General features: G+C 46.8%; 1 protein-coding gene across 1 annotated transcript in view; it reads left to right on the plus strand.

Annotated features, from left to right (window-relative positions):
• CSTF1 (cleavage stimulation factor subunit 1) overlaps window positions 1-7538 on the plus strand; it is a gene marked incomplete in the record, with an annotated part of 503121 nt that extends 495583 nt beyond the window's left edge. The window contains 1 exon segment of the mRNA XM_044090044.1: window positions 6902-7538. Within this exon segment, the coding sequence (XP_043945979.1) occupies window positions 6902-7161 (260 nt within the window).
• Window positions 7539-15431: the final 7893 nt, after the last annotated feature.

Consider the following 15431-nt stretch of genomic DNA (forward strand, 5'->3'; position numbering starts at 1 on the left):
CCGTGCCCATTGGAGTAAGGGGCCTCCGGTAGATGCCATGTTGACGGCGGCTGCCACCAAGAGGGAACTTGCTCAGGAGAGTCCCTCAGTCCATCCCTCGAGCAAGGAGTCTCGGATGATGGACCGCTTGGGGAAGTGGATGTTTAGTTCAGCGACCTTTTCAGTGAGGGCGCTGAACTACCTGGCACATGTGATTAGGATGCAGCGCAATCTTATAAAAGAATACGCTGCATCCCCCCCAGAGTCCATGTCGGAGGAGGACAAAGTGCTGCACTCCACCCGTATGGCCACTCTTAGGTCCGTCACTAATACCTCTATGCGGCTACTGTCCCATGCTACGGAAGGTGCCGCTAGAGCCGCAGGGGCAGGCCTAGTTACTAGACGTCAGGCCTGGCTCCGTCATTGCGATTTTTCGGAGCCCTTCAAGGCGTCATTTGCGAACGCCCCTTTCGATGGTTCTGCCCTCTTTGGCAAAACTGTTCGTGACACCTTGACCCAGAGCGAGAAGGACGGGAAGACGCTGTCTGCCGTCGGAATCCGCTTCTCTGTACCCCAGAGGCCCTATTCTAGGAACCAAAAGGGTCAGAAGAAGATGTGGTTCCGGAAGTCGCAGCAATCCCAGCCTGCTCCGGACAACCAGTCCTTCCGTGGCAGAGGAGGACAGGGAGGACGCCCTAGGGGCAGAGGGGCTCCCAGGAACTTCGGGTCCAGAGAACCCTTCTCTGAACGGCCCGCGCAGCAGCCCTGAAGGGTTGCCCGGCTGCTCCACTCTGGAGGCAGTCGGGGGACGTTTTTCGGAGCACCTAGTGGCATGGGAGTCCATAACATCAGACCGCTGGGTCCTCCAGATCATATCCAGAGGATACCGTATCCCTTTTCTTCACTTGCCAAAATTGAAGTCCCTCCCAGACGTTCCACCCGGTCAGTGGGAGGCCGCTTTGGCAGAAATTGGCCATCTGCTAGAGAAAAGAGCCATCCAGCCCGTCCCCCCAGACCAGATCGGATTAGGGTTCTACTCCAGGTTCTTTTTAGTGCCAAAAAAGACGGGGGATCTAAGACCAATTTTCGACCAATTTTAGACCTTTCTCTCTTGAACCTGGCAGTTCCCAAGGAGAAATTCCGAATGGTTACATTGCAGTCTATTCTCCCCCTTCTGGGAGAAAACCACTGGATGTGCTCCATAGACCTCAAGGATGCGTACTACCACATACTAATGGACAGGCGCTCCAGGAGGTTTCTCCACTTCCGGCTGGGAGCCAGTCACTACCAATTCCGGGTCCTTCCCTTTGGTCTCACCACAGCCCCCAGGGTGTTCACCAAAGTATTAGCAGTGGCAGCGGCCCACCTGAGGCTTCAGGGGTGCAGGTCTTTCCTTACCTGGACGACTGGCTTCTCACCACCCCAACAAGGCATCTATTTCTCTTGGCGCGAGACTCCTTTCTCCATCTTGCTCCACGCCTGGGCATCACGATAAACACAAAAAAATCCAACCTGGCACCCACGCAGTTCATAGATTTTATAGGTGCCAGGTTAGACACGAGGAGATTGAGAGCCTTCCTCACAGCGGACAGAGTTCAAAACCTACAGCTCCAGGTGCGGGCCATTCTCCACTCAAGCTCAGTTCCGGCGGAGTTGGTCCTGAAGGCCCTAGGGTCCATGGCGGCAGCGATAGCGCTTCTTCCTCTCGCCAGGTTCAATATGCGTATCCTTCAATGGACACTCCTGGTTCAGTGGTCGTATCTTGCTCTTCCTATGCATCATCCCATTGCGATCAGCAAGGCTTGCAGGCGGTCCCTCCTGTGGTGGCTACACTCTCCAGATCTCCACGGAGGCCGCCCCTTTTGTGCCTCTCCCCCTCTCGCCATGGTGACCACGGACGCCTCCCGCCTCGGGTGGGGGCATTTTGCAGGCCAGACGGTCCAAGGCACGTGGGAAGATTCAGAGACCTCACTGCATATCAATGTTCTAGAGATGAGAGCAGTGCTCTTAGCATTGCTAGCACTTCAGGCCTTTCTTCCCTTGGGAACAATTGCGATTCAATCGGACAACATGTCTGTTGTCTGGTATATCAACAAACAGGGAGGAACCAGGTCTTACCCCCTTTGTCGAGAAGCCATGAGAGTGTGGGAATGGGCAATCTCCACCAACCGCTTTCTCATAGCAACGCATATTCCGGGTCGGTCCAACATCCTCGCAGACAAACTCAGTCGCACCATTCTCACCCCCTACGAGTGGTCTCTCAATACTCAGGTAGCGGAACGCATCTTCGCACAGTGGGGAACTCCTTGTTGCGATCTTTTTGCGTCTCCCTCAAACACCAAGTGCGACAGTTTTTTCGCTCTGATACCTCCTCCCGGAGGTTCCCCAAGAGACGCTCTGGTGCATGCTTGGCCACCCGGTCTTCTTTATGCTTATCCCCCCTTGCCTCTGATGCTCCAAGTTCTTCAGAAAGCCTCTCGGTTGGGGTGCAGAATGATTCTCATTGCTCCATTTTGGCCTCGACAGATCTGGTTCCCCTTCCTAAGGTCTCACTCAGTGAATCCTCCTTGGATTCTAGATCCCATTCCGGACCTGATATCTCATCCATCCCACTTATCTCCTCCGAATCTGGACAACCTGAAGCTGACCGCTTGGCTGCTCCAGTTCCACTCCTGATCAGGACTCCCGGTATTTCGTCCCCTGTTAAGGCCATCCTGGTGGCAGCTCATAAGCCATCCACTAGGAAAGTCTACCGCAGCAAGTGGAAACGGTTCTCCTTGTGGGCGGAGCGGCAAGACCTAAACCCCTTCACAGTTCCTCTCCCTTTGGTGCTCGACTTCTTAACCACTCTTTTTAATGATGGTGCCAGCAGTTCCACGGTCAAAGTACAACTTGCAGCAATTTCTCATTATCACATTGGTCATGACTCCAGTCCACTGATGTCTGCCAAATTGTGTAAGATTTTCCTTAAAGGTACTTTTCTTCTCAGGCCCCCTATAAAGCAAGCGGTTCCTCCTTGGGACCTTTCCTTAGTTCTCCAGGCCTTGACCGCCCCCCCCCCTTCGAACCGGCGGCTACGGTAGATCTGAAATTCTTATCTTTCAAGACCGCCTTCGTAGTAGCCATTACTTCAGCCAAGAGAGTCTCAGAGCTTCAAGCATTATCAGCTAAACCTCCTTACTTGGTCTTTCATCCGGACCGTGTTTACCTCAGGACCAACCCGTCCTTTCTTCCTAAGGTAGCTTCTGAAGCAAACATTAATCAATCCATTAACCTCCCTGTTTTCTTCCCTAAATATCAAAACAAGGGTGAATACAAGCTTCACTCCTTAGATGTTCACAGGCAACTTAGATTTTATCTAAACAGGACGGCTGGTCATAGGCAGTTCGACCAGTTATTCATTTCCTTTGCTAAATTTAATTTGGGCAAGCCAATTTCTAAAGTCTCATTATCTCGCTGGATTTCACAATGTATCTTACTGGCTTATCAAGCTTCGGGAAGGCCCACACCGGAGGGTGTACATGCCCATTCAACCCGGTCAGTCTCTACTTCGGCAGCCTTTAAGGCTAGGATTCCTCTAGATGATATTTGTGCAGCAGCCACGTGGGCTTCATCTCATACCTTTATTTCCCACTACAAGTTGGATCTTACATCTAGGGGTAGAGCATCCTTTGGCTCAGGTGCTCGAATATCCTTCCATGATGGCCGCCCAAGATTCAGGTAGCTAGGGACTCTGTCCCACAGGTTGCAGACAAATGAATCTCCTACTTCAGATTTAGAAGTTATGTACTCACCATAACGTTCCATCTGAGTAGGTGTATTCATTTGTCTGCAACCATCCCGCCCTCCTATCCCCCTGGCCTTTTCAGTTTCCTGCATATGTTGTGTTACCCTTTTCAGGGTGTTCATGCTGTTGGCAAACTCGATCTGAGGTCATGTAGGGAGAGCAGGGCATTATGGGTGAGGGGAGGAGCTGAGAGCTCGGATCCATAGCTGGTAAACCATGCCGGTTCGGATCCGATATCGGATCCATAACCCACAGGTTGCAGACAAATGAATACACCTACTCAGATGGAACGTTATGGTGAGTACATAACTTCTAATTACAATGAGAAGTTCCTGGTGTATAATAAGTACTAGGCTTATGAGCATCTGAGCTTGCTATAATCAAGGTAGTTAGTGGAGTGAAAGAAAGGTAGTGGTTGGATGGGTTGGATGATATTAGAGTGGGAGTTGCAAGGGCATAGCCAGCATGTTTTTAGGTGCGCTTTTAGTAAAGTTTTAAAGTGGATGCATGGTGGTACGGAGGTAATTGTGGGTGGGAGTGAGTTCCATAATTTGGCTATGGCGCAAGAGAATAGTGCTTCACCAGCAGAGTTATTGGCTTTAGTGATCTGCAAGTGATTTTTGTTGCTGGATCTTAGTGGTCTGGTGGTGCGATAGGGTTGGAGTAGATTCTGGAGGGGATGGGACATTTAGTGGATGGTTTACTAGTTTGTTAAGCAGAGATCGCCTCTGAGTAGACGATATGCCACAGAGTATAGCTGGAGTTTTTTAGACGGTCAGCATATGGCATCTGCTTTAAGCCTATTTTTTAGTGAGGTATTTCTGTGGCCTTTCCAGCTGTTGCTGATGTCTTGTGAGGTACATACCAAATGGGGCATTATACTCTATAATGGGTCTAATGAGGGATGAGTACAGTGGGACAATGACCTCCTTTTTTCTGGATGAAAAGCCCTTAGTGATGAGGTGTGCCACATAGAAGGATTTCCTGACTGTTGTGGCGATGTGGTTATTGAAAGTGAGACCACTGTCCACTTGTGTCCCTAAGTCTGTCATCACACTTTCGATGTTTAGTGTACTGCCACCTGTGTGGTAGTTCATGGGTACATGTTTTTCTCCAAAGGGGATAACTGTACATTTCTTGGCATTAAGCTTGAGCCCATGGCTCTGGCACCAGGCATCTGTTTCTGTAAGGCCCTTTTGTAGAATATCCATATAATTTGGGGATTCAATAATGGTTCCCAGTTTGCAGTCATCTGCAAACTTTGTTAGCCAGAGTCCCTTAGTGTTGGCCTGTACTTCAGAGAAGTAGATGCCAAACAAGAGTGGTCCCAGGACTGAACCCTGAGGTACTCCACTTGTCTGGAGCTGGATTTGGAGTCGGCTACTTTTACAGTCTGGGTTTTGTCAGTAAGCCAGTTAGCAACCCATCGAGTGACGTAGGGATTTATGCCCAGCTTAGTAAGTTTATCTATGATTCCAGAGTGGGGGATGTTGTTGAAGGCCTTGGTGCGGTCCAGATAGGCTGTGTGGACCCACCTTACCCTCGTCCACAGCTCTGGAGACCGTATCGAATAAGTCAGTCAGGTTCAGGAGACAAGATCGGCCCTTCACAAACCCAAACTGGGTGGGGTCCAGTGTCTGGAGGTTGCCACTGTCTTTGTTTATAAGTTCCATGATAATGCATTCCATGCCCTTGCAGATCAGGCTTGTCAGACTGATGGGACGGTAGTTCCCGGGATCCAAGGTGGATCCTCCCTTGTGGAGCGGGATAACTGTAGCTGTGTGCCACTCAGTGGGCACGAAGCCTGAGGTGAGGCTATGATTAAACATGACACTTAGGTGGGGTGCCTGTTCATTTTGTCTTCATGTAGTACACAGCCTGGGATGTCATCTGGTCCCATGGATGCTATATTCTTAGCTTTGGAGAGTGCTGTTTCTACCTCTGTGGCTGTGATTATCGGAATTTGGCAATCTTTTGATATTGAGATGGGCCCTTTAGGGGGTGAGAGAGGAGTGAAGTTGGCACTAAATCGATCTTCCAGAATATTGGCAATATCCTTGGGATCAGTATATTTAATGCCATTCTATTGCAGCTCAGAGCAGATCTGAGCATTGCCATTTAGATTCTTGGTATAACTATAGAATGCCTTGTGGTTGTCTTTGGAATCTTTTGGCAGTTTTATTTTCGTAATTAACTTTTGAGGATTTTATGAGGGATCTCGGCTTCTTACTGAGGCTGGTGAGGGAGTTTTTTGCATCCTGGGATTTTCCTCGTTTCTGCAACAGTTTCTTCCTTCTGTTGTATAGTTGGTTTATGGCAGGGGACCACCAGATTGGCTTCCTTTTTTTGGAGAAGAGCATCTTGGTTCTATTTGGGATGGCGCGATTCATGCACAAGTGGATGTGCTCGTACAGTGCCTTAGTGTAGGATTCTCCAGTCGAACTTTCAGATCCCGTCTGCGTGGGTGTTTTGACGTTTGTCACTTCTGACTTCAGTAGCACGAAGTTGGCTTTGGAGAAGTTTTTTAAGGAGTTTTCCTTACTGGGGGGTGGTGTGTGGATGTCAAGGGTGATTTCCTTACGGTCAGACCTGACCAATGAGGGGGTGACCACTGGTGTGGAGCATCTATCTCCCATGTTGGTAATGACCAGGTCTAGGATAGTGGAGCCCCTGGTGGGACAATGGATTAGTTGATCCAGGGTGTTGGAATTTATGAATTCCAAGAACCGTTGGGAAAAGGAGTTGGTACCCGAGTAGTTTTCCCAATTAATGGCAGGGTAGTTGAAATCAGCCAATATTAGGGTGTTTGGTTGTATCTTAATATTTTCCAGTATGTTTAGGAAGGTGTAGTGAGAATCTTGGGGTATGGTGGGGGATCTGTAGCAAGCTATAATTTGGATTGCAGTCTTACCTAGTGTTAGTTGCACCTGGAGAATTTCATATGCATTGTGTTGGGCAACTAGCCTGGAGGTGTGAATATCCTTTGTTCTTGGCTTAACCATAAAGCTTTTCCTAATGAAAAAAATAAATTTATTGAAGTTGAAAATGCTGATGTGTATGAGTTCAAGTGCGCACTCTTATCTATGACCCTGCTGCTTGAATTTCATTGTTATCTTATTCATTTTTAAAATACAGGTGCTGGTTTAAGTGGCCGTCAGCTGCATAGGACACAAGCGGTGTTCAACCACACTGAGGATTATGTATTGCTGCCTGATGAGAGAACGATTAGCCTTTGCTGTTGGGATTCACGATCTGCTGAACGTCGAAACCTTCTGTCCTTGGGTCACAATAATATCGTCCGTTGCATTGTGCATTCACCTACCAATCCAGGCTTTATGACTTGTAGCGACGATTTCAGAGCTCGTTTCTGGTACAGAAGATCAACTACAGATTAAGTTTTTTTTTTGTTCTGAAAAGAGGGTGTTTCATGCTGAATTCCATAGGTTGAACAAATAGCACCATGTGAGCCTGGACACCTGCAAATTATATATAAAATTAAGTCAGCATAGCTGGCTTGATTGTACATACCACCTGATTTTTTTTCAGGGATTTCATATACTTTTTTAGTGAAGCAACATGGACAATGTGCATTTTGGTTGATGTTTTATGTAGTTTTGTTTCAGGCAACAGTTTTAGTAGTATTGTGTAAGCTTAATTTTGCTTGCACATAAATTTGAAAATTTTATATTTTTTAACAGAATGCATTTTTGAATGAATATGTTCCATTTTTGATGTACACTGAAAATATAAACTGAGGTTTTAAAAATGTCAACAGCTTGATTCCATTCAAGGAAACTTAAAGATTAACAATTTCTTGGATTTACAGTGAAAGTTGACTTTTGTGGCACCTAACATCACCATTCATTGTAACCTTTATGTGGAATGTTGTCATTACCAACAAATATACACTAGCCGAGTCAAACCTTTCAGAAAAGGTGAATTTTTTTAGGAATTTAAAGAAGTGAGCTGCACTTAAAATATTTTTTTTCTGTTTAGTTTCAGAAATGGCAAGGGTCAGTAAAAACCTACCTAGCCTACAAAACTTGCACCTTTTTGGAAACTGCTGTCTAAAGGAGTTTGAGGGAGGCCTTTGTTTGGAAGCCTTTTACTTGAGTGACAGGTGTTGGGACAGGAGAAACTTGCCTTCCTCTCATACACTACAAGTAGCATCTTTCTGCATTTTCTTCATGCTATAAAAAACATTCAGATGGAGTAGTAGTCCCAGGTTGCTTTGGAGTTTTCTTGATATGTAGTCTTGTTGAAAGTTCTTTGAGTACCCCTTTCTTTGTTTTTCCCCTTTCTTCTTTATATTAATTGTCTTGAGATCCCATTTTTCTTAATTCTCTGAGTAGTTTGACTTCATTTGCTTTCGTTTGATGCTGACCCACCGTAGTTTAGCTCGTAATGTCCTCTCCACTTTTCTCAAAATGTGCTTGCTAAAGGCCTGTTTGGCCACCAAAGAGTACTGTTTATTGTCTGTATTACATCAGATCTTGGCATGAAACTTGTTGGTGTTCTGTTCATCAAATTCAGTGACAAAACTGAACATCACTAGAGGAGGGTGCTAGAAAAATGCCGTTCTCTCAAAGAAACTTTCTGATATTCACTGAAGAACATTAGTAACTTTTCCTCTGCTTTTCAATTAGTCATATGTGCAGTTCTGAGAAATGTTACTCTTCAAAGAAATCTTCGGTTAAAGCAAAATCAGAGTTTGTGTTACTAAAATCTGAAACCTGTCATAAGTCATCCAGGCCTGATGGTTCATTTAGCATGCAGTCAGTCAAGGCAAAGTCTTTAGTCTCTAGGGCAACATTTTCCAAGTTGGTAAGTGAAGGCGACAGGTAGTCTGTCTGCATAGTTTGTAAATTTCTCTTCTGTTATGATCATCAAATCAAGTGTTGCAGTTTAGACCCCGCTGTTTCTTGTCACCAGCCTGTTACCCCCATTGTAGCCAGGCATTCCCTGGTGGTTCTGCAATTGACAGCTGCAAGTCCTTCAAGTGGATGCTAGAACTCTTGTCAAGGATGACCTGGACTGTCCCCATGGTTTCTGAGGGCCAGATTTCTCTGGAAATGTTTTCCTTGTGCTGCCAGATTATACACAAGCAATTTTGATACCAACTTTAATGCCCAATTTTGGAGATTATGTCTTTGGCATTGATTTGATAAACATGCCTATGTTCATGTTTTAATGTTGCAGTCATCACACTTGGGTTATCCTGCCAGGGGTAGCCGTCAGTCAGCTCGAATACCAGAGGCTTAGTATTTCTGCGTCGGTTGCTGTTGCTCCAGGACTGACGTCAGGGGGTATAAAAACAGGCAGCCGATGCCATTACATCAGTCTTTCTTGCCACGGAGCCCGAAGCAGAAGCAGTTCGCACAAGTGCCGGTCGGCCGCTACCTGAGTTTCCGTTTCCGAAATTGAAGTTGAAGTCTTCTAAAGTTAAGTACCCAATTGGGGATCCTTTTTTCTTGCTCTAACCGATGTCAGAAAAAGTTAACAATTGTCTCACCTGTGGAAAGCAGATACCACACTGAGATTTCCATTCTTACTGCTTCACCTGTTTAGGCCCAGACCACGGCGTTCCTCGCTGTCGGTTTTGTGCTTTGTTCAACACCAGAACTATACGTTGTCGAGCCCTTATCTTAGCTAAATACTTTCGCTCTCTATCTCTGTATTCTGAAATGGCTTCGGTAAGCCATCCAACTACCGATCTTCCGAAAAAACATAAGGATAAAGACAGAGACAGACTGCACAGGTCCAAAACTGCCGACAGCGCTTCCGTTAAGCTAGTTGGCCAGTTCGCCGGCCTTCGAAGCCCCTGATGCTCTGATCTATGGATTTGCAGGCCTCTACTGAAACCCGTTCGGAGTCAGGTATGCCGTGAGGCTCTTCTTTGAATACGGAACCTGTGGATGTCTCTACCTTGGATGGGTCCGGAGCCGCTGTGCAGGTACTGGGTTCCGAGGAAGCTCTTCGCACTACCGATATTCGACACAAACTGACTTTTTTCGCGTCTTCAGTTCTTTCTAAAACTACCGAGTTTCTAAGGGCCAGGGTACGAACTACGCCTAAAAAACCGACAACCCAAGCTCAAGCACCTGCTTCCATGTCTCGATCTCAAATGCTTAAAATGGCGGAAGATCTTGTCATGTTGATTATGGGAAGCCAGCCTACCCCTTCTAAAAGAAAGAGACTTGTCCCCAGCAGCTTTATCTGACCAAAAGTTTGACTGTGAGGTTTCTGATTATGAAGACATGCCCTTATCTAATTATGAGGATTCAGATGCAGAGGAATCCAGTCCTTCTGCCTTTCCTCCAGATGATTTTTTTTGGTGAAACCTTGAGAGAGCATTTCCATTGGGAATGCCAGGATTATCCTCATTCCAAAAGAGACTCTGGGAATTTGTAGATTTACCACAGCACAGACCCTTAGCTATTCCTCCTGTTCTGGATGTTGTGGATGATGTTTTCATGGAATCCAGTTTTAACTCCTGATACTCTTCTTCCTGCTCCCAGGAAACCTGACGGGTATTAGAGTCCCTGACTCTCACAAATTCCTTTTCAAAAATCCTACTGCTGACCCAGAGGTCATCTCCCAAGTACCTAAAGAAATAAAAGCGACCACAGCTTAGAATTCCACCCCTTCAGACAGGGATTCCCGAGCTTTAGATAGATGGGGTAAAAAAGTATACACCTGTGCAACTCTTGCCATTAGAACATTAAATTGTCGGTTCCACATGCTGAAATACCAGCAACATACTATGGAATTTATTAAACAAAAATTGTCTAACTTTCCAGACTGTGCAGAAAATAAAGAATTACAGCAGCTTATGCATTCTGCAAGCCAAGTTACTAAGAATACCCTGCAATTTGGGTTTGACACCCTAGAAGCATCCTGCAGGGCAGCAGTCGCAGGTTCTGTACTTTGAAGGCATGCTTGGCTTAAGGAACAGACCTTGCCAGACCATGTCAAATCAAAATTATTGGACGCACCACTGAACAAAGACCATCTGTTTGGCACCAAGGCAGAAGAGGTTTTAAAAAAGGTGGAAGAAAAAGCTAAATCTATGCAGACAGACTTTTTGCAAGTCAAGCCTTCGAGATTCAGTAGGCATTGCCCCTCAACACACTGGTCCTTTCCAGCCCCCTCTAGGCTGGCTCAGGCTAGACCTGGGGGAAGCAGACCCCCCCCCCCCAGACAGCAGTCCCAGGGAATGCAGAGATCTAAGCAATGGATTACCTCCACTTCTAAAATAGGGAGTGCTAAGCCACCCCCTTATGGAAAGAATTCACACTGACTTTTCAACTCACCTCTTACCTCTGCCCACCTACTTGTACCCCTAGGAGGAAAACTTGCCTCCCATGAAAAAAAACTGGGCCTCGATTACCAAAGATCGATGGGTTCTCAACTTAGTGTCCCAGGGGTACAAATTTTATTTCCACACACTGCCAACCCCAAAAGGGTTCCCAGATTTTCCTACAAACCAGTGGGCAGAGGCACAAAACCAAGTTCATTCCCTGCTCTCCATGAGGGCAATTCAGCCTGTTCCTGCAGACCAGATAGGCCAAGGTTTCTATTCCAAACTTTTCCTAGTACCCAGAAAAGAGGGCATATGGTGCCCAATCCTAGATCTTTCCATTCTAAACACCTTCCTGGTATTGCCAAAATTCAAAATGCTCACTCTTCAGCAGCTTCTTCCTATGCTATCCAAAGATGTCTGGTTAGCCACTCTAGACCTAAAAGAGGCCTATCTGCACATCCCAGTCAGAGACTCTTGCAGGAAATATCTACATTTCAGGGCAGGATCTATGCATTATCAGTTCTCTGCACTTCCCTTTGGTTTATCCACTGCTCCCAGAGTTTTCATGAAATGCCTGGCTCCAGCCATTGCTTTTTGCAGACAAAGAAATATTAAAATTTACCCCTACTAGGACTGCCCGATTCAGGCAGACAGGAAAAGCTGTTGCAGCACCTGACATTTGTAAAGGACCTACTGACCTTCTGTGGCGTACAGTATAAACAAAAAGAAATCCAAACTAGTCCCCAGTCAGAAAATTGTATTCCTGGGAGCAAGCCTAGACACAGCATCCCAGATGGCATTCCTTACTCCAGAAAAACAAGCCTGACAGGCTACTTCTCTCAACTCGCCACCAGAACCCAGTTATCCGCAAGGGAACTCCTGCAAGCTCTAGTGTTCATGGCCTCCTGCATTCTACTAATTCCATATGCCAGACTGCATATTAGGAAACTTCAATGGTACTTAAAAAGCATTTGGTGTCAACGGTCTCAGGACCTGGAAACTATTATACCTATGATACCTTGTCTAAGGAAAGATTTTCTTTGGTGGAAAACAGCATGCAACCACAACAAGGGACTTCCCTTTTCACAACTCCATGCTGCCCCAGACCCTAACCACAGACTCATCAGACTATGCCTGGGGTGTACACCTGGATGGCAGGGCCACTGGAGCCCAAATCAAATTCATCTGCACATCAACTAAAAAAGAGATACTAGCTTTTCAGCAGTCCCTGACAGCTTTCAGACCCTTACCCTCTCCGGGGCCTGTACTAATCAAAACAGACACCACCACAGTGATGTGGTACATCAACAAGCAGGGAGGAACCCACTCTTACCCACACTACAAGCTAGCCATGACCTTTTGGCACACGGCTTTAGCCATGCATATTCACCTGCTAGCACAATTCCTGCCAGGCAACCAAAACTCTCTGGCAGACAAGTTAAGCAGAAGTCTCCTAGACCCACACGAGTGGCAATTAAACCATAACACCTTCAGCCTCGTAACCCAGAAATGGGGTGCCCCAAATGTGGACCTGTTTGCCTCCCACAACAGTCACCAGCTCAGCAAATTCTGCACCAGGGAACCTCCCAGAAAGGCCTGGAAAGTGGATGCCCTATCCTTCCAGTGGGTAAACCTCTCTATGCATTTTCCAGTCTACCTCTTCTTACAAGGGTATTATGCAAAATAAGGGAGGAAAGACCAAGGGCAGTCGTGATTGCCCCAGACTGGCCATGCCAACACTGGTACCCACTACTGCACAGTCTGTCACCATTACCACCATGGCACCTCCCTCAGATTCCAGCTGTCCTGACCCAGCAGAAGTGAGAGTTCTTGCATCCACAATTGCAGACCCTGAACCTGGTAGCCTGGCTTATTCCTTGACCTCTCCTCTAGTGGCCAGCCTAAGCAAGCAAGTCCTGGATGTTATGCGTGAAGCCAGATGACCCAGCACTAGAAAATCCTATGCTGGCAAGTGGAAAAGCTATTGTTCCTGGATCCAGGCTAAAGGAGCTGAACCAGCACAGCCCTCCTTACCTCTCATCCTGGATTACCTAACAGACCTACATCACAGGGGCCTATCCTTCTCTTCTATTAAAATCCATGCCTCTGCCATCTCTGCTCATTACAGCACAGAGCCACCTCTTTTCACACCCTCTCATCAAGCAGTCCCTTAGAGGGGCTAACAACTTAAGGCCACCCAGAAGAGCCCCTACCCATGCTTGGGACCTTAACTTTGTGTTGGAAAAGCTCACACTACTCCCCTTTGAGCCTGCAGCTTCAGCAGAGTTAAAATTCCTCTCTCGGAAAACTGCCTTGCTTCTGGCCATCACTTCAGCTAGAAGAGTGCCTGAACTACAAGCACTCATGGCTGTGGAACCCTTCATCATTTTTCATGCTGACAGGGTCTCCTTCAGGACTAACCCAACTTTCATGCCTAAAGTGGTGTCCAGTGTGGCTCTCAACCAATCTATTCATTTGCCTACCTTTTTCCCTAAACCTCAAAATAAGGGGAAAGGATCTTGCACTCTTTAGATGTGCACAAACAGCTCAGCTTCTACCTGGATAGGACTAAGCCCTTTAGGAAATCTGACCAGTTACTCTTCAGCTTTGCACCAGGGGCAGAGGGAAAGACCATATCAAAACAAACCATTTCCAAGTGGATAGTACACTGTATCCATTTCTGTTACAAACACCACAGGAAACCATCCCCACAGGGGGGTCAGAACACATTCCACTAGGACAACTTCCACTTCTGCAGCTTTTCTCAGAGGGGTCCTTACCAGGGACATCCTGGATGCTGCAACATGGAGTTCTGTTCATACCTTCACCAAGCATTACCACCTGCCTATCTTTTCCAAATCCAGTGCAGGCTTTGCAACCACAGTCCTGCAAGGCATACTAGCCAGCCCCAACTCTTCTTGACCGCCTCCACCCGTTTCTTCAGCTTTGGGAATCAACCCAAGTGTGATGATTGCAACAGTGAAACACAAAAAACATAATGCAGTTGTGTACACTCACCGTAAATGTAGATGTTCATCGTGTTTCACTGTTACAGTCATTACTGTTGGGTTATCCTGCTGGCAGGCTACCCTCAGTTGTTCAGAATTCCAAAGTCTAGGTCCGGCGTAGGTTGCTGTCACCTCTTCCCTGATGTCAGTGCGCCAGGGGTATAAAAGATGCTGCCGATGCCATTTTCTTCAGTCTTTCTTGCCGCGCGGTGCCCGAAGCAAAAGCAGTTCGCAAGTGCCGGTCGTCCGACTCCTGAGATATTCAAATCCGAATTTCAGAACCGAAGTCTTCATTAAAGTTAAGTACCCCATTGGGGAAACTTTTTTCTTGCTCCAGACCGATGTCAGAAAAAGTAAACAATTGTATTTCTTGTCGGAAGCAAATATCTCATAAGGATTTCCACTCTTACTGAATTCCTTGCCTAGATCCTGATCACAACGTTGCTAGCTGTCGGTTTTGTGCTAGATTTAACCAACGCACTATTAAGTGTCTGTTCGATTTTGCATTTCATTACTTTGGCCGAAGATTTAATTATATAATGCCGTCAGACCAGCCGACAACCGGAGTTTACAAAAAACGCAAGGACAAGGAAAAGGATAGGCATCCGAGGTACAAAACTGATGACAAGGCCTCTGCTAGGCCAGTCGCCGGTTCTCAGTGAGGCGCTTTTGCAGCCCCTGGCGCCCGCTACCTCAGAGCCACAGGCCGCTTCCGACTCACACGTGGAGCCGGCTGGGCATCTGGATACTCAAGGTATTGGACGCTCGGAAATCATTCCCTCAGATGGGTCCGGAGCCGCTGAGCAGGCATCGGCTTCTAAGGGTGTCTTCAGACCTACACAACTATATAATCTGAAGTAGTTACTTCATTTGCTCTGCAACCTGTGGGTATCGGATCCGACTTCGGATCCGAGCCGGCAGCTTACCAAGTGCCAAGATCCAAGCTCCTAGCTCCTCCCCCCTACCCATAATCCCCTGCTACCAACCACATTACCTCAGATCGTTTTTTGCCGCGGCTGAAGAAGCTATACTTTTGAAGAGCTCCTGGCTGGGTGAGATCGTTTTCAATCTTTTTTCACCAAAAAAAGTCAAAATCGAGTGCGTGTGTTGGTAAAACCTTCTATCCCCTTGTTTGTTAGTTTTTTTTTTTTTAAATTTTACTGGTACAGCAGTTAGTTTTCTTGTCACTCCCCCTCCCTCCTTAGCGTTTGGGTGTGTGTGTGTGAGTGGTTCAACATGGCGGAAGGGCCTAAGGCCATTTTTTCCAAATGTACTGAGTGTGGCCACAAGCTTTCCCCAGCTGATGGCCACACTCAGTGCGTTTTGTGCCTGCGGGCAGCCCATCTCTCAGAGG

This window comes from Protopterus annectens, chromosome 12.part0, assembly GCF_019279795.1.
Source record: "Protopterus annectens isolate FY-2018-M chromosome 12.part0, PAN1.0, whole genome shotgun sequence".
NCBI lineage: Eukaryota > Metazoa > Chordata > Ceratodontiformes > Protopteridae > Protopterus > Protopterus annectens.